Below are 20,991 nucleotides of genomic sequence, written 5' to 3'. Positions count from 1 at the left end.
TGCCAGCCCCAGTCCTTGAATCCAGAGACTCGGCACTGTGTCTGAGCTTCTTTGTTCAAGGCTTGTACCCTATCCCTGGAGTCACGGCTCAACTTCTAGCTTCTGCTGGTTAGTTAGAGATAAGTCTCATAGACTTTCCTGCCTGAGTTTCAAACGAACAAGCTCAGCTCTTAGCCTTATGGATAGCTAGGATCATAAGAATGAGCCACTGGTACCACCTAGAACATCACTCTGTTAGAATTTTAAAAGCAGTCAGGATGAAGCATTTATGTAGACATCCTTCTTCCTTTCTTAACTATTCATAGTTGTAGCTAACATTTCAAACATTCATTCTTAATGTATTTAATTGTGCTAACCACTTCATGTATCATTGTTTATAATTCTCACCAGTGGAGTAGGAGATACTCAATAAATATTTGATAGAACTGAATGACTAAATCTATGTTTTCCAGGTTTGATAAACTTCAGATGAGAAAGTTGAGGTAAAACATTCTATTACTTAGAAAACCAGTAATGGAGATCACCAGTCAAGGTCTGCCCTAGGTTCTGAGCTTAGTACAAACTCCAGCTTTTGGGTCTCCTCCCAGTCCTCTGTTCCTTGATCATCTCACTTCTTCCCCTCTCATATTACTTTCTTTCAGCTCCATAAGAAAGCACACTTGAGCATTCCTGTGCTCCCTGTTCCAAATCAAAAAGCTCATTCAGCTCTGTAAATCTCTCTGTATAAACTAAATTCTGGCAGGGAGGGAGGCTCAGTGCTTCATGGCAGTGAATGAAAATTTTCTGTGATCATATAATACATTTTAAAAACCTGGTATACTTGTTAAGCTAAGAACAATGGTGTAACCAGACAAACGCTGTAACTGGCGTTCTCTAAACTATAGTGAGCATCTGATCAGTGCCCATCAGGCAACGTGCCTGCAGTGAGCCATCCTGTCTTTGTGTCCCAGCTGCCAACTACACCATAAGAAGAAGTAGGTCTTCCCAGGAGCTCCAACATGATTTTGACCGTGCTGCTGATCTGACATCTAAGGAGGCTGGCTCTGAAGAAACATTTGGATTTAGAGCAGAAGGTTTTAAAGTAGAGAATGGCACCAAGATCATCATTGCTATCAAAGGCAACAATGAATCTCATCTCATCTCAGAAGTTAAACTAGCAATTAGGTTCACTGCTCCCCAAGATTCCAGCATCCCTGCTCTGGGCATCAATATTTCTGCCACTAGTTTGGCTATTTGGGCGTTGGTCATGATTTTGTCTGTAATTTAAGCTAGATAATGTATTAGAAAGAAATTATGATTTTATTTGTAATGTAAACTAGAGGATGTATTAGAAAGGAAATTATGATTTTATCTGTAATTTAAACTAGAGAATATATTAGAATGGAAATTCAGTATCATAAATATTTAGTAAGCTCATTTAATTTAGTACAAAAATCAATTTCCTAATCAGTTAATACCAATTAGTTTATTAAATGTATATCAAAATATTTTCTGTCTTTACACAATCTATTACTTCACTTGGTTGATTGTGTTCTTTTTGCCATTGTTCGGTTTGCTTTTTTTTTCTTACTATTCTGAGTATTAAACCCATGCTTGACAAGCACTCTACCACTCTTCAATATTCAACATTAAAGATGTTGACAGAAGGGAACCCTACTGCATTGTTGGTGGGAGCGTAAACTTGTTCAAGCACTTTGGCAAATAGTGTGGAGGTTCCTCAAAAGACTCCACACAGAGCTCCTCTATGACCCAGCAATCCCACTTTTGGGCATTTACTCGAATGATGACAAACAAACCATACCAGAGCTAGCAACACAGCTATGTGTATTGTAGCATTATTTACCATAGCTAAGATATGGAACCAACCCAGATGCCCCTGAGTAGATAATGCATCAAGAAAATGTGGTATATATCCACAATGGAGTTCTATGCTTCCATCTGAAAGAATGGCATTGCCCCATTTGTTAGGAAATGGAAAGACTTGGAAAAATTATATTAAGTGAAGTAACCAGACCCAAGGACACATAGGTCCCATGCTTTCCCTTATTTGCAATAACTAGTATATGCCTGAGACAAACAGAAAACGTCAGATAAGATGATATTAGGTGAAATGAAGGACACAAGTGGATTTTTTTCTTGCTACTCTTTCTAATATATCTATTAAGTGATAGTTTTGCTGCTTTGTATGTCCCTCCCCCACAGTATAACCCCTGTTTTCACTGTATTTAATGTGGGTATGATTGGGGAGGGGAAGGAAAAAAACAAAATGTTTAATTAGAGATACAGGTTGACCCATTGCAACAATGAGATGTAGAAATGCTATGGTGAAAACGAACTTTACAACTTTGGTGGGAGGAGGAGTGGGGCGGTGGGTAGTGTAGGCGTGGTGATGGGAGTGCAGGGATGGTTGGGGAAAAACAGAGGAGGCAGCAACCATGCTTGATAAGAAATGTACTTATTACATTGCTCAGGTAATTGTAACCCCTCTGTATGGTATTTTCACAATAAAAAAACTTATTGAAAAAAAAAATTATGTTTGTTTCTATTTATGGGCTTTTTAAGAAACATTTTCAGAAGATTCCACAAACTCATTTAATATATGAACCAAGTCAAAATTCATACAAGGCATTTGAAAAATCTATATTTATATAGTAATATTATAACATCCCTCAATATATTATAATATCCCACAAAAATTATGAAGTATTCATGTTTACAAAGTGCATATTAAAAAGGGGTATAAAGAAATTTTCAATACAAAATGACTTAATGTGGTAAGAAAAACAAATTTGTTTTTATAATGGAAAGATTCCTCTTCTGTAGAAATAGTTGATTATCACAATAGCATTCTATATTTATGCAATGGCCATCCTTCGATCAAGAGTGTTGTTAGTTTGCCTGAGTGATCAGCCCCCTTCTGCCTGTGTTAGTCCCTGACAGAAAATCACCTAGACATCCAGAAATCTTGCTGTGGCAGACAATGTTTAAGAATATCTGCCTGTTCTCCAGAATTTATGGGTGACTCAGAAAGCAGAGGAGTACCCTGGGAGGGAGGGCATCATCAGGGAAGACAAAGGAGAGTCCGCATCTGAAATGAGAGAGGCAAAGGTTCATTGAAAACACAAGTTAAGAATATATGATGGGGTGGGGTGGTGGCTCAGTGGTAGAGCGCTTGCCTTGCATGCATGAGGCCCTGGGTTCGATTCCTCAGCATCACATAAGCAAAAAGAAAAAGAAACGGAATTGGCGCTGTGGCTCAAGTGGTAGAGAACTAGCCTTGAGCTGAAGAGCTGAGGGACAGTGCCCAGGCCCAGAGTTCAGGCCCCACGACCGGACCCCCACCCAAAAAAATATGTGAAAAGTGTGAAAAGTGAGTAAAGAGGTAAATTTCAGGGGGCATGAAGTCCACAATGACTCCTTTTAATGTAAATCCTGTACCAGGTGTAACAGGTGGGTGAGGTTAATAGGTTCCTCAAAGGAGAGTAATTCCCCCCATAAAGTATAGAGGAGGAGCTAAAAGTAATCCAGAAAGGGATTTGTCAGGTCATGGTCGACAAGATCAGTCAACAGAAGTGGGGGGGGGACATTGTCGGGAAAGAGGTGAAGTTAAGCATTGGTCAGTGGAGGGCTGTGGCTGTTCTCTGTGGTCTGTGCTCTGGATTGGACTGATTGAATGTCTCCTGCTGAGGTGTCTGCAATCTCTACACAGATGGGTCAGACAGTTGAAATCTCTCAGTATTTTCCTGGCTGCTTTCTCTGAGTAGACTGGCTTTTGCAGGCTGGTGCCCCACTGGCCCCTAGGAATTTACCAGAGTGTCATCCTCATTAACTTGATCTTTTCCCAATATTTTTCCAATGTTTTAAGCAGACATGGGAGACATGTGCCTATAACCATCTCTTCCAAGTGCAGTCTCTAACTTGCCTTGGCTAGTATTTGCTATTTAGCCTTTTGGGCCTTTTCATTCTCTCCCATTGTTCACCTGGAATGCTGTCTCTAAAGTCTCCACTGGGGTATGAGGTGTCCATTATCCAGTTTTTTAAGTGTGGCCTTAATGTCTGAGTTACACTGGGAGAAAATCAATAATTCATAATATTTTTGTCTATATAAACTTATCTGCAATTGTTTCATTTCTTAGCATTTGACCAAATAAATATTGAGCTAATTAGAGATTAAGCTACTTTTTAATACCTTTACCTAAGAAGAAGATAGTATTAGCAATGACTTAGAGAAGGCATAGTCCCACTTTAGTGTACAAAAACACAAGACACTGAGACCTTTCTCTAGGTAATTTGGGACATTTGTACAGGTAAACATCTTCAGATTTATAGTGTTACAAGCCTCTTGGTATAGGCCCTTGTTTCAATAGTGTCTTATTTAGACTGTTAACCCTTTAGGGCAATGTGTTTTATAATTTAACTAGTGATTCTAGTGCTGGTGATGCTGAGAAGTATGCTGTTTGTTTGTTTTTGTTGTTTTGCCAGTACAGCGGTTTGAACTCAGAGGTTCATTCTCATTCTGCTTGCTTATTTGCTTGCACAGCTGGATTCCTATCACTTCAGGCTTACATATAGTCCAACTTTATGTTGCTTAATTGGAGATGGCATCTTGAGAACTTTTATGCCCTGGCTCAATCCTCCAGATATCAGTCTTGTGAGGATTATAGCCACCATGAACCTCTACTTCAAATGCGGGTTTATTTTATTCTGAGCATCTCTACTTTAATGGTAGATGGGATGGGGTTTTCTGTCAGAAGAGATATTTAAGTAATTATGAAAGCAAGAGCAAGATAAAGGGAGAAAAGGGATTCTTGCAGATGAGACAACCTGTCTTTTTTTTTTTGCAAGAGAACAATTAAATGCTATCCCAAGAAACTTCATTTGTTTTTAGTAGGGACCCTTTGGTGTAAACATAAAGATTATATAATTAATACAAATTAAAGTAGGCAGACAGCAATCCATTGGGCAGAGAAATAGTAAAAAGGGGACTAAAATTTGTTTATAAAATGATAAGATAGAAATGTGAGGTGTTGAAATGTTTATTAAGCAAAAACACATATCAATATGTACATATTTGTTAAATAGATATTTTGGTATCAAAAGAACACAACAGACCTCAATTCAATAACATATTGTCCTGACAGCATATAACACGAAATATTTTCTGGACATAAATTGGAAATACTGAGTCATGCTTATAGGAGCAAATGCTTATCTTATAAAAAATATGAATTTGTCTTTTAATGCATCAAAACAACAAGAATAACATTTATTTCTACAAAAAGGTGTTGATTCTTTCAAGAATGATGGTGTCTACTCCAGTTATGTTACAGCCTATACAAGAAATGGAAGATATAGCTCAAAAGTGTGGGCTCGTGGAGGAATGCATTCTGTCAGGCAAAGCTTTTGGTATCCAGCAAATAGAGCTGCTGAGTAGTGAATGGTGATTCATAATATATAGAATTCAGTCATAGCTTGAATAGTATTTGCAATTTCATATAACAAAAGCTTCAAATATTTTACAATTTAAAAATATTGTAGCCAGGTATCGCTGGCTCATTCCTATAATCCTAGCTATTCAGAACACTGAGATATGAGGATCATAGTTCCAAGCCAGCCTGGGCAGGAAAGTCCATGAGACTCTTATATCCAATAAATCACTCAGAAAACCAGAAGTGGCACTGTGGCTCAGAGGGTAGAATGCTAGCCTTGAGCTGAAGAGCTCAGGGACAGTGCCTAGGCCCAGAGTTCAAGCCCCAGGACTAACAACAAAATAAAAGTATTGCTTTTTCTATTTTTTCAGTGAAATTTGCAGATCATTACCTTTAGGTTAATCTCAAATTTGGAAAACTACTTGACATCTAGTAAGAATTTAAAACAATTCAATTAGCATTATGTTAGGTGGGACCACCTTAACAATATTACAGTAATACAGCCAGTTTTGGGGCAGGACAAAAGAAGAAAATCTACGTTATGATGTGAAGTACACAGTGGCAGAATTTACCATTCAGAATACATGGCTATAAGACTGAACATTTATGTAGAGGGTCTTTTATGAACTCAAAACAAATAAAAATGATGACAATAAGCATTAAAGATGCAAACTTTGCTACCTTTCCTTTAGTTCTTTTCTCTTGTGATGGTCATTAGCAATTGGAAAATAATGAGAAGTATTCCAGAGGTGATCCCAGGTACTCAGGATTCTGAAATCTGAGGATCCATGTTCAAAGTCAGCCTTGGCAGAAGAGTCTGTAAAACTTTTATTTCAACACTATTTGCAGGAGGGAACAGGCCTGGTCCAAGTGGTTGGAGGTGAATCTGCAATAATTTTCCCAAGCATATCCTTCTCTAATAAACAATGTTAGAAGTAAAGCAATACCTTTTTAAAAGGCTCATGTTAAATTAAGTGACATTAGCAGGGCGAAGGTGGCTCACACCTATAATCCTAGCTACTCAGGAGGCTAAGATCTGAGGATCATGGTTCAAAGCCAGCCTGGGCAGGAAAGTCTGTGAGACTCTTATCTCCAATAACGCAATAGCAAACTAGAAGTGGCGCTGTGGCTCAAGGGGTAGAGCACTTGCATTGAGCTGATCTTGCCTTGTTCCAGACTTCAAAAGTTAACACTCTCTCACTGGGCTCTCATCTGATTCCAGCATTCTTAGAAATGGCCCCCAACTGTGTTTTCTGGTCCGCTTCTGATATTGCTATATAGAATGGACTTCTATGTTCTAAGGTCAGACAAGTTTGTATTCTTACACTTTTGCTGCTACTTAACGCTTATTGCAAGTTATCTGTTAATATCTGCATGCAGATATGTTAAATGGTTAAAAATATCAAATGAGATAATGGTATTTGTAACTGGGACATAAAAACTTCTACCTTTTGAAGTTTAATATTGTAAATATATATTTTTTAATCTGGTTCATGGGTTTACTCCTCTTTTTAATGCAGTGACCTGGTCATGATGCCTAAACTCACAGTACCTTTGTCATCTCTGCTGTATGCCAGGATGAGTTATCATCTGAGTATTTGTGCACATGATGAAAAATGACATTGTAAATATCTTTTTTTTTTGTTGGTTGTGGGGCTTGAACTGGGTGATCTCCCTGTGTTCTTCAGCTCAAGGCAAGCGCTCTATCGCTTGAGCCACAGTACCACTTCCGGTTTTCTAGTGGTTTATTGGAGATAAGAGTCTCACAGACTTTCCTGCCTGGGCTGGCTTTGAACCGTGATCCTCAGATCTCAGTCTCCTGGGTAGGGAGGATTATAGGCCTGAGCCACTGGATCCCAGCACTGTAAATATCTTCACAGTCAAATGTAAACAGTGAAATTAGGCATTCCAATGGAAGAATCAAGATAGGCTTACCTTGGCATTTTATGTATGCACAAGAATCACAGCTCAGATTACATACAAAGAAAAAAGAAAAAAAAATAAATGGTGGGAGCAAAGTCCTTAAGCTCACAATTCACCTAAAAAATAAACGCAAAAATATCAATAAAAACCACTTTGAAACATTTTGCCATTTCAAACTTCATCAAGAAGTTAAAACTGTCTAAATGGTCAAAATAAAGTATAAAGAATAAAATCAAACAAACAATGTTTGAGGGATGACATTGCTACAAGTATAAATTGGTAGTCTTTTATACATATCTAATATTTCTAATTAGATATCATAATAATTAATTTAATAATTACTGAAATTCGTGGACATGAAAGATAACAATTTAAAAAATAAAATGCCACCTTCAAACCTTAGGGACTCCTGATTTCAGTTTAATAGAAATATGTATCTATTTCTTTTCCCTTAGAAAGCCATAACTACCCATGTGTTTTTACTTTCATCTTAGGAAAATCTACTGATGGTACTGTCTATTGCCTTTTACAGAAAAAAAAACTCCACACATTTTAATTCATTACTCAGCGCTTTAGAGTTGGGGCACAACCATATTAATAAGACCAATTGACAAGGAGATGTAGGTTGATAAGTGCATATTTACTTGAGAGGCTAAATTCACAGTTTCTTCTGAGTCCAAGTTTACAAGCATATGGCTTTCCTTTACTTCATATTGGTTGTTTCCCTACATTTACACAAAGATTTTAAGAATCACAACTTAGCAAACCAGAGAACTGAAGAAAAACAACACATATGATCACTTATATCCATATGTCAAGTAGTCTTAACAGGACTTATTTGCTGATTTGGAAGTAAGTCAAAATCAAAGACACATAAATAATCCTTTTGGATCCTATTTAAGTCTTTCAACATAGACTAGACACTTTGACCTGAATTTTATAGTTTAAATTGAAAAGAATATCAGAGGAAGTAAGTGTTAGCTTCCTGGTAACTAGGAAGATATGACTTTGTCTCATGATATGCTGGCAAAAAGGATCTATTCCTTAGGGTATCTGGGACTGTGCTGTTGAAACAGAAGATCTATTGGCATTGCTAGCTCTTCTGGCAGGGCCTTACTTGTTCAGCAAGTTCTAATGGCTTAGAATAGTGGATACAAAGAAAAAAATAGGGAAAGAGTGAGGGTTGAACACCTGGCCTGTTATCTGTTGAGAGTAGAATGGAGGCCTGAAGTTCTTTGTAGTAAACAGAGGTGTTTTCCCTGGGTCCTTCCTACCTATTCACCTCATACCTGTAAGACAAAGCCTACCAATCTGGTTACATCCCTTCCAGATGTTCCAGTGTTCAGGTCAGTACCACGAGCAGGCTATTTTCTCCTAGAGCAGGCCTTGATTTAATTCCTTAATGTCTGTGGGCATTAATGGTCATGAATTAGGAAGAATAAGAAAACTAAATGATTGCTATACTTGTAGTCAGGACAAACTATCCAATTTATATTTTCCAGTGCACAATGAAAATGAGAGGCTTTTGTTTAAGCATTAATCAGGGTTTCAAAACATAAATGACAAAGAATTAAACCATCTTTAGAGCTCTTCTAAGCACAGTGCTCTGCACATCAACATAGATGGCAGTGCTAGCCCTGACAATAAATACTGAAGGAAAAACTAGCAATAACACCTCCAAAGTGAAGTGCAGGCATGAGCATTCCAATTAAGCCACGGGATCTAACAGTCCATCTACTAGGTCAAAAAATACTAGATTTGGGAAAGGAAGCTTAGTTCTATTGTATCTGGCAAGAAATCTAGAAAATAGTAAGTAAGCCATACTACTACGGAAGAAAGGCATCCTGTGTTGAGACACAACTCTACTCTCTTCAACAATAGTGCCTCAGGCTGTCACTAATGCATACTGCTGGAAAATTTAGTCATAGTTGGTTTTTCTGTCTTCAGTGTATCCTCCCCAAGCCAAGTCCCACAATAACTTCAAAGTAATTTGGTAAAAACTACACAATAGATCTCAACTTTACTTAGATTGAACTACTTCAACATATCTCAGTGGAAGAGATGTGGCCAGTTTAATTGATCCCTTATTTGTCAGATGCCACAGCAGAGTAAACACACAAATATTTGTGAGATACATGAGCACATTACCAGGATTTCACCTCTACCTCCTCTTTTCTATGGCATCATTCCCTCTATACCACAATTGAAATCAGTCACAGACACATGATTTCCCCCAAAGCACATACTGTTTTATGTGTTGATGCTCTTACTAGGAACAACATTCTCTTTTCTTCCATATGAGATTCAAACCTTCAGTCTCCCTCCTCTATCTTCTAAGAACAACATGCTCTCTTACAATCCTAATCCTCCTGCTCACCTCTCCTCCTCCTCCACATTCATACAGAAAGGACGTCCCCTCTTGGCATCACTTTTCATATAGTTTCCAGACTCCCAAATTCATTTGTTTACTATTTAACAGAAGTACTTCTCCAAGCTTCTCTGCAGAATAAGTTATTTGAAGCAAAGAACTGGAACTTGAGGAGAGAAAATTAAGGAGCGAAACAAGAGCACAGAATGCTGAATATACTAACACATTCATGAAATGACAGACTTTCCTATTCTTGTTACTTTATTCTCTAAACCCCATCAGTTCCCATGTCTACACAATTCTTAATATCTTAAAATGCCCGCAGTGTGTCTGCCTTCCTAGTTCACACCTATCATTTCTGACTTGGAATCTCCACAAAACAATTCCCCAAAAAGTTCAACTATGAACTCCTGTTTGAGTTCTGCCCTGCCTGGAGGCTCCTGAGTACAAGGAGTAGAGTCTAATATTCACTCTAACTCAGATGCTAGCATCCTAGATGGGTACTATTTAACACCTTGTGTGCCAAAAAAAAAAAATCAGTGCTAGAAATCCAGGTCTGCTTGTGACCACTATTCACCTTATAGTCCAAGTCTTTTCTAAAATTCTATCTAATTCTCTCCTTTTCCTCTCTAAAAATCAGTGAGTGACTCTCCTTTGTACTCTGACCATGTCTATGTAACTGATAATCCCTTTAAAGTCTTTCTTCAGCTCAGTCCTCCAGTTTCAGGTCTCTCAATTCCTGATGCCATCTGTGGCTCCACCCTTCCTGCCTGCCCCTCGTGCTCTGAATATATAACAGGAACTTGAGCCTGGGAGGCTCTTCTCATTCTCCATGAGGCCTCTCCTCCATTATGCCTCCATTTCCACAGCTTACAGTTGTCTGGATGATGCATGCTTCCTGTCATGTTTTAGAATAGGTGACACCCGACACCACTACCACCATCACTTGCCTCCATTAAATTACATTAATCTAACCTCATCTAACAACTAGTTCTTACTCCTGGTGCACACTAAACTCCTCACATCCTTGCCATTTATTTGTCTTTGTTTATCTCTAGAGGGTAGGATTCTTAACAATCAGAAGAAATCTCCTGTGTATCATGATAGCCTCAATGCCTATCACCAGGCTCAATAAATATTTGCCTTCCCCAAGTATCAGCTGTAATGAATCAGTCCCAAAAATGACCAGATAACCACAAAATGGGACCAGTAACAAACTGATAGTCAAAGCACAGGTAAAAAGGAGGAAATATGGTATCTTTAGTGAGAAATACCTGAGTCACAAGGTCCTGAATCATATCTTACTTTGCACTGATATTACAAACTATGATCTCTTGTGTCCTCTTCACTAATCCTCCAATTTAATAGCTGATAAAGTGATAGGAAAAACAAACAAACTTTGATTTTGGACTAGAATCCTGAATTAAGCCCCAGTAAACCAGATCTAACAAAAAGTCACATGATAAACAAAGCAAGTAAAACTCCCAACAGAACAGTTTCTCCTAAAACCCAAAATCATCAGGAGTGTAATCATGGGGTTAGAGGCATGACTTAGTTGGTAGAGCATCAATCAAAGAGCAAAAGCATCAGGTCCTGAGGTTGAGTCCCAGTCTCAGTCATAAAAATAAAGAGAATTGTTTTAAAAAGGGTAGGCTATAGGAAAGTCTCTGCTTTTACCCTTAGGAGAAATATGATTTGAACTAAGTAGCTATTGCCCAATCTCATTTTTTATTTTGGTATTTCCTTGATGTAGCCTTACTAAACCCATTCTGTCAAACTGGGTGAAATATACTTTTTATTGATACTAACTAGAAGGATGAATTTGTTTCCTAAACCCACTAAAGAATTAAAAGGCAGAAAAATGTGTAAGTGAAACAGAGTAATTTTATTAGAAATGAAAAAAACAGCCATCAAACAAGGCCCATCTTGGCCAAAGCAAAAGACCTTATAAAACCAATAGCATGCAGTAGGGGGATTTGGAGGGAGGCCAAAAGGGAGAAAAATACAGGAGAGGGTAACAAGTTAGACAAGAAATGTACTCACTACCTATATAACAGTAACCCCTCTCTACATCACCTTGTCAATAAATTCAAAACAAAATAAAATAAACCCCAATAGCAAAGGAGACTAGAGGTCTGGCTCTAGTTGTAGACTGCTTGCCTAGCAAACATGAATTCCTTAGTTGAAACCCCAGTATAGGGGCTGGGAAGGTGGCCCAGTGGTAGAGTGCTTGCCTTGCATGCCTGAGCCCCTGGGTTCGATTCCCCAGCACCACATAAACAAAAAGAAAAAAGCCGGAAGTGGCGCTATGGCTCAAGTGGTAGAGTGCTAGCCTTGAGCTGAAGAGCTGAGGGACAGCGCCCAGGCCCAGAGTTCAGGCCCCATGACCGGACCCAAAAAAAAAAGAAACCCCAGTATAGCAACAATAAAAGTTGAGTATAGTATTATGAGAATTGAAATAATGCTTAAGTATGTGTAAAGAGCAACAGTAAAATCAATGAAGATAATTACTACTTGCAAGGTCATTTATCAGTACCTTGAATAAAGCTAGAACTGTAACATCATCAGAGCATTTGACACAGGGCTAATGTTCATTACAATATTTTTGTGAATGAGTAACTAAATAGATAAGAAAACTGAAGACAATATTATCAAATTTTGGGCTTGTTTGCTGGCAGCATATACAGTGCCCTTTCAAAGGTTATGAGATAAAAAGCAGCAGTAAGAAAGAAATCATGGGTGAAAGATTTATATGGTATGAAGAAATACCAGAAGACAAACCAGGGCTGCAATGTATCTAAGTGGCAATGGCTTGCCTAGGTGCAGTGTCTTAGGTTGGAACCCCAGTAGCAAAATAGAAAAGACAAAGAAACAAAAGAAAGAAAAGAGAGAAGTAATAAGGAGAATTCTAAGAGAATGCCAACAAGGAAATGAAGATGTCATGACAGTTCACTGTTTTTGTTAGTTGCAAGTTTATGTAATAGATAGTTCCAGAATAATCTCTACAGGAATTAACTATGACATTTAAGGATGATTGTTTCAGTGGGTGTGTTAGCTCATAAATCTCTGAATTAGTGAACCATATCCACAGGTAAGCTTTGAATATTTCCTTGTTTACATCACATGCTTGTATTTTGCTTTTCAGAACATAATTTAACTATATGAACCAATGGCCTGTTGCTAAATTACTTGTATGATTGTAATATTATATCTTTTCATCTATTAAATCTTTTCATCTTTAAGGAAGATGATCCAGGGAGAAATGAAGGAATAATGTCAATAAAATCACTTAAATCCCAGTATTAGTGGCTTGGGAAAATACTGTACAGAGGGGTTACAATTACATGGGCAAGATAATGAGTACATTTCTTATCAAGCATTGTAGCCTCCTCCTTTGTTTCCCCTTCCCATCCCTTACCAGCCTCCTCCCGACCCCCCACAAAATCCTCCCCCCCCACACCAAAGATGTAAAGTTCAATTTTGACATAAGGACTTGTACATCTCATTGTTGCAATGGATCCACCTGTATCCCTATTTAAATGATTTGTTTTTCCCCTTCCCCTCCACAAATTATACCAACATCAAATAAAGTGAAAGCAGGGCTTATACTGTGGAGAGGAACATACAAAGCAACAAAGAAATAATCTTATAAATGTGTTAGAAATAATCTCATGAAAGAAAAAAATATTTGAATACATATCTTAGGGTTCATTTCCCTAACATCACCTTATCTGATCTTTTCTGCTTGGCTCAGACATATACTAGATATTGCAAATAAGGGAAACCATGGGACCTATGTTTCTTTGGGCCTGGCTTACTTCACTCAATATAATTTTTTCCAAGTCTTTCCATTTCCTAACAAATGGGGCAATGTCATTCTTTCTGATGGAGGCATAGAATTCCATTGTGTATATATACCACATTTTCTTGATCCATTCATCTACTGAGGGGCATCTGGGTTGGTTCCATATCTTAGCTATGGTAAATAATGCTGCAATAAACAAAGTTGTGCTGGTATCTTTAGTGTGGTCTTGTTTGTAAACATTTGGGTAAATGCCCAAAAGTGGGATTGCTGGGTCATAGGGGAGCTCTATGTGGAATCTTTTGAGGAACCTCCATACTGCTTTCCAATGTGGTTGAACAAGTTTATACTCCCACCAACAATGCAGTAAGGTCCCCTTCTCTCCACATCCCCTCCAGCATCTGCTGTTGTTAGAGTTCTTGATTTTTGCCATTCTAACTGGAGTGAGGTGGTATCTCAATGCTGTTTTGATTTGCATTTTTTTTATGGCTAGGGAGGTTGAGCATTTCTTCATGTGTCTATTGGCCATCCTTCTTTCCTGTTCAGAGAAGTTTCTCTTTAAGTCTTTAGCCCACTTATTTATTGGGCAGTTGTTTCTTTGAAGATTTGTTGTTGGGGGATTTAATTTTTTGAATTCTAGGTATATTTGAGATATGAGACCCTTTTCTGTTGTATGGCTAGTGAAGATCTTCTCCCAATCCGTGGGCTTTCTATTGACCTGGCTAGCTATGTCCTTTGCCATGCAGAAGCTCTGCTATTTCAGGCAATCACATTTGTCCAATCTTTCTTTGATTTGTTGTGTCTGGGTCTCTATTAAGAAAATTTCGGCCTGTGCCAAGAAGGCCTAGGGTTTCTCCTATTCCATCCTGTAATGTTTTCAGAGTGTCTGCTTTGAATGAGTACATTTTTTTTAAAACACTGTTACCCCCTCCCTTATTTTCCCCTGCTTATAACTACTCACTTCCCATCCCACCCTCCTAGTTGGAAAGTTCATCTCCAACATAGTGCCTAGTGACTACATTGTTGCATTAGTTCTTCCTTTGTCCTGCTGTTTCTATGATTCCCTTTCCCTTCCACAAATTAAATAAGCAACATCCCTGGCCATAAAAGAAATGCAAATCCAAACAACACTGAGATTCCACCTTACCCCAGCAGAATGTCCTGAGTTTCAATACCAAAACTTCCTCTTTGGACAGTATAAACTCTCCATTCCACAATCTCCTAAAGAATGGCCTTCTCCTAAAGCCTTCCTGAATCTCTTCACCATAAACTATTACCCAAATTTTGGCTCTCTAGTGTTCAGTTTATAACTTTCCTATTGAATTGTTTTAGCCCTTTCTTGTGTTGTTGTCTTTTTTCTTTTTTTTTTCTACAATTCTAATCTACAGAAGTGATTTTAATTTCTCCATCAGTAATGTTATATGTAATCATAGTGTACTTGCTCAAGAGTAGAGCATTGGATGGAGCATTCATATTTTTTTCATATAAATGAAACAAGGAAAAGCACTGAACATCTATTTTAATATTCATTTTACCATCTTTAAATAATTGTACAAAGGAGTTTCCATTCAGCAAAGCAGTTTATGGACACAATGCATATTGATCATTGTCAGCCTCCTTTCAATGTTCTCACCCTGCCCTCTCAACAGGCCACCTTCTCTCACTTTGCACAAGTTTGGAGGATTTGTTTTGACACTTATGACTGTATTCTCCCCATCCTCTCTTCATTCATCTGCCCACCCTTCCATTGATCCCATCTTACCCCTTTCAAATACAGGTTTCCTGCTTGAACTGTGAGTTAGACTTTCTTTTTTTGGGGGGGGGATCCAGTCGTGGGGCCTGAACTCTGGGCCTGGGCACTGTCCCTCAGCTCTTCGGCTCAAGGCTAGCGCTCTACCACTTGAGCCACAGCGCCACTTCCGCCTCTTTTCTTTTTGCTTATGTGGTGCTGAGGAATCGAACCCAGGGCCTCAGGCATGCAAGGCAAGCACACTACCACTGAGCCACTTTCCCAGCCCCGTGAGTTAGACTTTCTAAGGAATTACACAGTTTGAGTTTTCTCCATCCTCAATAAGCATTCAATGTGAGTCTAATATGCACCAGCATTTACAAGTATTTTCCCCTTGTTCTTGTATTTAATCTGCCCAACAGTCCTTCTAGTTTTTATTTCCTCATTTTATAGTTAAAGAATCTAAGATTGAGAAAGATTAAACTCAGAAAAAAATTCTCCCTCCAAGAAAGGAAACAAGCTACTATGCATATTAATAATAACAAAAGCAAGACTGGATGTGGGGCTCACACCCATAATGATAGTGACATAGGACTGCAGTCCAAGCCTGGCTGGAATGACATTGTAAGACCCTCTCTGAAAGATAGCTAAAGAAAAAAAGGACTGGGAGGATGACTCAAGCAGTAGTTTACCTAGCAGCACAAGGCTCTGAGTTCAATGCCCCAAGTACTAGTAATAAAATAGTCAATTACAAGAGCAATGCAGATGTTGGGCACAAACAAGTTCAAAGGAAATATATATTGCTTTTCATGTGGATGGCTTAGTACATTTTTACAGATGAGGCTGTTCTTAGGCTGGAGCTGCAAGGGCATAGCAAGAAAAAATGAAAGAGCATTCCAAAAAGCCTATGGTTTCAGTGTGCCAGACAGTTCTACATCTAGTCTTAGGCATACACGGGGACTTGCCATAAAACATTGAGAGTTTGTATTTACTTGATTACAAAACAAAATAATTAAAATAGAAATATTAATTATCAAAGTGAATAACAAGCTTGTATTGATTGTATACATATAATGCTTACTACTAAGGTATAATATTAATTAAGAGCTTGTATGAAAACCTTGTAGATCTGATCCATAGATTTAGAGCTTCTATAAGTACAAATTATTCTAATTGCACAACAAAAGTAAAAGCCTAAAAAATGAACTGCATAAATATTACAAATATAAAAATCCCGTGAGTATTAAGTGACCAAAGCAAGAAAGAATAGGGTTTCTATTTTTCTAACTTTAGAGCCAGTTCACAATGCCATTGTACAGTAAGTTAAGCTAAGGACCATTTGTGTTCAGTCAAAAAAAATTAAAGGAATGAAAGAGAACTTATCTGAAGCATATTAAGTTCCCAAGTTATGAAAGAACTTAAGCATTCAGTGTTATTTGAAAGCTGAAATAAACAAATATTATTTAGAGAAGGTAAAACTTTTCCCACTGACCTTAGCTTTAACCCCTTTATATATCACCTTCACAATAAAATTAAATTAAAAATATATAAATAAAATTAAGCCCTTAATTCACTTCCACTTTTTCCCTGTCCCTGAAGAGCTTTTCTGTTAGGAGATCCTGAGGTCACATTTGATAGTAACAAGCAGAACCACTTACTACTATGAGCTTGACTATCTACACAGAGTATGCTAAGGATGTTTAGCATAATCCCTACAGCTACTTCATAACTACATCTTTAGAATGAATAAGGAAGTTCACCTAGACATTTTAGTGTATTTTACCATATCAAATTTATGCACATAGTTTGGTCTTGATTCAAATTCCTAAACTAATAGGCAGATATATAAATATTCTCCTTGCATTTCTATATAATTGTACCCTGGGCAGAAATGATGTTCTGTCTGAGGGGAATTCTATGCCTAGCTCTGCATCTCTTGTCAGAGGTAAAATGCTCAATGGTAAAGTTACCTGACAATGCATATGAAGGCATTGTCATTTAAATTAACCTCTATGTAACAGAAGATGAAAACCTCATTCAGAACATCCAGGTAAGAGTAAACTTTTATTACTCATATATTCTTATTTTGATAACTATTTCCACCTTTGTACATATAAATACTCAGACCATTATAATTTCCCCATGTCATTTGGACAGTATTCATCATTTGTGTAAAACTGATCCAAACTGTCAATATTCAATCTGTTTCGTTTTATGATTTAATTATGCAGTAGTATTAGTAATCACTCCTTTATTGAATAATTAAAAGGCCAACCTCATAATATTTTTTGACTAGTTAAGCTAATAAAAAGAAAGCTATTCTCAGGGACTTAAAATAATAATCTACGTTTAAGTCCCAGATTTATCAGTACAATAAAAACAATTTTAATTTTAGCATATACTTAAGAGCAAGGAATTTTACTCTTATCCTAGAAATGAAAGAAACAAAATGGTTTGTGCAGTCATATAGGAAGTGCCAAACTTGGAATAGAAGCCAATTAGATATATGTATTATGCCTGTCATCCTCAGGAGGCTGAGATAGGCGGATCAGAATTCAAATCAAGCCAGGGCAGGAAATTACATGAGAGTCTTATCGACAATTAACCACCAGAAAACCAAAAGTGGCACTGTATTTCAAAGTGGTAGAGCATCAGCTTTGAAAAGAGCTCAGGGACAGCCTCCAGACCCAGAGTTCAAGCCCCCCAATCCCAACAAACAAAAACAAACAAACAAACACTGGTGGTGTAGTTCAGGGTGAGGGCACATGTCTAACAAGTTTGTGTCCCTGAGTTCAAGCTCACGTATTGTCAAAATAAATAACAAATTGGTTTTACCTGTTTCCTTTTACTGATGTAACAGTTGGAAAGCAAAGCCTTGAATGTCACAGGGAAGACATGGGCCAATGGCACAGTGTCTGTGGACAGCACCACTGGAAATGACACATTGTTTGTTGTTACCTGTAGAATGCAAAAACCACAAATTATTCTCCAAGATCCCAAAGGAAAAGAATATGATACCTCAGATTTCAAAGAACATAAGCAAAATAGTCGAACTTCCCATCTGCGAATACCGGGCATTGCAGAGGTAATTCTATTCTTTCATTTTCACTTTGTTTTTATTAATTCCTACTTTATAAATGTGATTTTGTCTTGTTTATTGTCTATATTAAAATTAAAACAGGTCATCTGCTATAAAATGAATGGCATATGTAATAATTCACATTCATGTTATTTACTGGTTTGTAAAATCAGCTTTCAAATCTCTATTAGAGCTGGGGGTGTAGTTTGGAAAAAGACAATTATCTAGTATAAATGAAAACAATTTTCATCCTCAAAATTACACACACTCATATATATATACATATAAGCTACATGCATACAACAACACATATATGTACACATATGTGTATACTTAAGCATACATACATATACATTTATATGTACATGTGTATGAATATATATATATATATATATAAGCTCTTGATATTTTTAAATTAGTTTATATCCCAAGGAGAGACTTTGTTTGTTTTGGTGCTGATCCTGAGACACTGCCCCTGAGCTCTTTTTTGCTCAAGACTGGCACTGTTCTACTTGATCCATGGTATCAATCCTCCATTTCTTTCTGATTTAATCGGAAATTAAAATTTATTACAGATTTTCCTGACCTGGCTGGCTTCAAACTGCAATCCTCACATCTCAGTCTCCTCAGGAGCTAGGATTACAGGTCTGAACCACTGGACAGGGTGGAAAGAGTAATATTAACAAGGCTTTGAAGCAGGTTTTGTTTTTTCTTTTTTTTCCAGACAGGTACTTGGACTTACAGATTTTTAAATTATCAAGTCCAACCTCAATTACTATCAGTCACAATGACCACTGGAGCAAGAAATCCTTCCATACTTCCAGCAATAGCAACTGCTTACAGGAGTCAAAATACAGCACAACACATAAACCCAGGAACTGTTCATGCAAATATCAGGGAAGAGGAAATATTTATAGTGGACATCATGCTAATAGTCATTTTAGTATTGAAAGATGGGCAGCAAGTAGGATCAGAACTCTTGGACAATGGTGAAAGTAACTAACATCCTCCTCAAATTACACTTAAAACATCTCCTAGAAGATTCTATGATGAAGTCATAAGATATATATGCTAGTACTACATATTTCAAAGTTATAATGTTTATAAAGGTTTTACTGAGTCTGACAAAGTAAAATAAAACACATTTATCTTTCAACCTCAAGAAAATTTTTTTTCATGGAATAGATGAATACAATCCTCCTCCAGTATTCTTAGTGTTAGTGTTTTAACTATAATTTCCCCAACTAGATATATTTTCTTTTTGATACGTTTCTTTTATAAAATAATAGCAGCTAATATCAGTTGAATACATATAATCACCGTTAGACTGTTTTCAATATCAAAAGATTAGCATGTGGCTAAGCCAAGTTTGGAATGGTCTAATTCTAATGTTCATATGTACTGTGCTGTCTCCAAAACTGCTGATATCATTACTGTTCCAGGAGAGAAACAGTAGCCGTTTGTATTTACTGGATAACTTACATTTAAACTTAAAGGTGCTGATACTGTCAAAAATGATGGTATCTACTCCAGATATTTTATGGAATACAATGGAGGTGATAGATGCAATTTAATAGTTCTTGTCCAGGCAAGAAATTACACAGCTAGATGGAGTTTAAGACGACAGAACAAGTCTCTGTACATACCTGGCCATGTTGTAAATTGTAAGTAGGATTAAAATTGAAATGAGTCACATATTTGTGTAAATTGCATGTGGCAAACACGGAAAATTTTATGTACTATGGAAGAGTCAAGTATATAATTACTTATTCAACTTCTCTGTTTCCAAATTATACTCATACTATTGGGTTGAGTATAAAATAGGTTGTCACATGCTTTGTTAACATCTACCCTGGTTCATTTCAATTACAATGAAAAATTTTGGATGGAGCATCTGGTATGAGGCCAGCACTATAGAAGGTGCTTGCTACAAAGATGAATGACAAATAATCCTTGTACCAGGCTCATGTCTCACACGTCATACCAGCTACTCTGGAAGAAGAGATTGGCAGGATTGCAATTCCGGCCAAGCTGGGACAAAAAATTCCTGAGACCTCCATCACAACAAAACGAAGGGCATGATGGGCATCTGTGGGAGCCTCAATAGGAAGCTTGCAGGCCCAGGCTTGCCTGGGTAGAAACCTTGATACCATATCCAGAAAAGAACATAAGGAAGCCCAGAAGCTCTGAAGCATAGCTTAAGTGATACAGTGCCTAGCCAGTAAAAATGGGACCCTGAGTTCAAAAGGATCTTTGCCTTCAAAGAATTTCTAGTCAAGCAGTTAATAAAGATCAAAGATGGTTTTAACATAGCATAATATCTCCTCATTCATTTCAAAGTTATACTAAAACAAGAAGGTTGTTTTCACTAAAAATTATCACTTTTCTGTGTCTGCCATTAAGTTTTAACTTACCCCTCTACAAGATGAAGTATCCACATGACAATATGAAAAGTTACATAATTACTCTTTTGGGGTAGGTGCAGTCCTGAAGTTAAAGAAGAGGTGGCAGATGGGCTGGGATGTAGCTCCCAACCCAGATGCCCCTCAGTAGATGAATGGATCAAGAAAATGTGGTGTTTATACACAATGGAATTCTATGCCTCCATCAGAAAGAATGACATTGCCCCATTTGTTAGGAAATGGAAAGACTTGGAAAAAA

General features: G+C 37.4%; 1 protein-coding gene across 1 annotated transcript in view; it reads left to right on the top strand.

Annotated features, from left to right (window-relative positions):
* LOC105991874 (epithelial chloride channel protein-like) overlaps nucleotides 1-20,991 on the top strand; it is a 41,618-nt gene that overhangs the window by 7,461 nt on the left and 13,166 nt on the right. The window contains 4 exon segments of the mRNA XM_013024617.1: nucleotides 951-1,258; nucleotides 18,112-18,336; nucleotides 19,055-19,325; nucleotides 19,827-19,994. Coding sequence (XP_012880071.1) covers nucleotides 951-1,258; nucleotides 18,112-18,336; nucleotides 19,055-19,325; nucleotides 19,827-19,994 — 972 coding nt within the window.

This window comes from Dipodomys ordii, unplaced genomic scaffold (assembly GCF_000151885.1).
Source record: "Dipodomys ordii isolate 6190 unplaced genomic scaffold, Dord_2.0 Scaffold78, whole genome shotgun sequence".
NCBI classification, from domain to species: Eukaryota; Metazoa; Chordata; class Mammalia; order Rodentia; family Heteromyidae; genus Dipodomys; species Dipodomys ordii.
The sequence above is the reverse complement of the archived record's forward strand: the minus strand, read 5'-3'. Positions and strand labels throughout refer to the sequence as shown.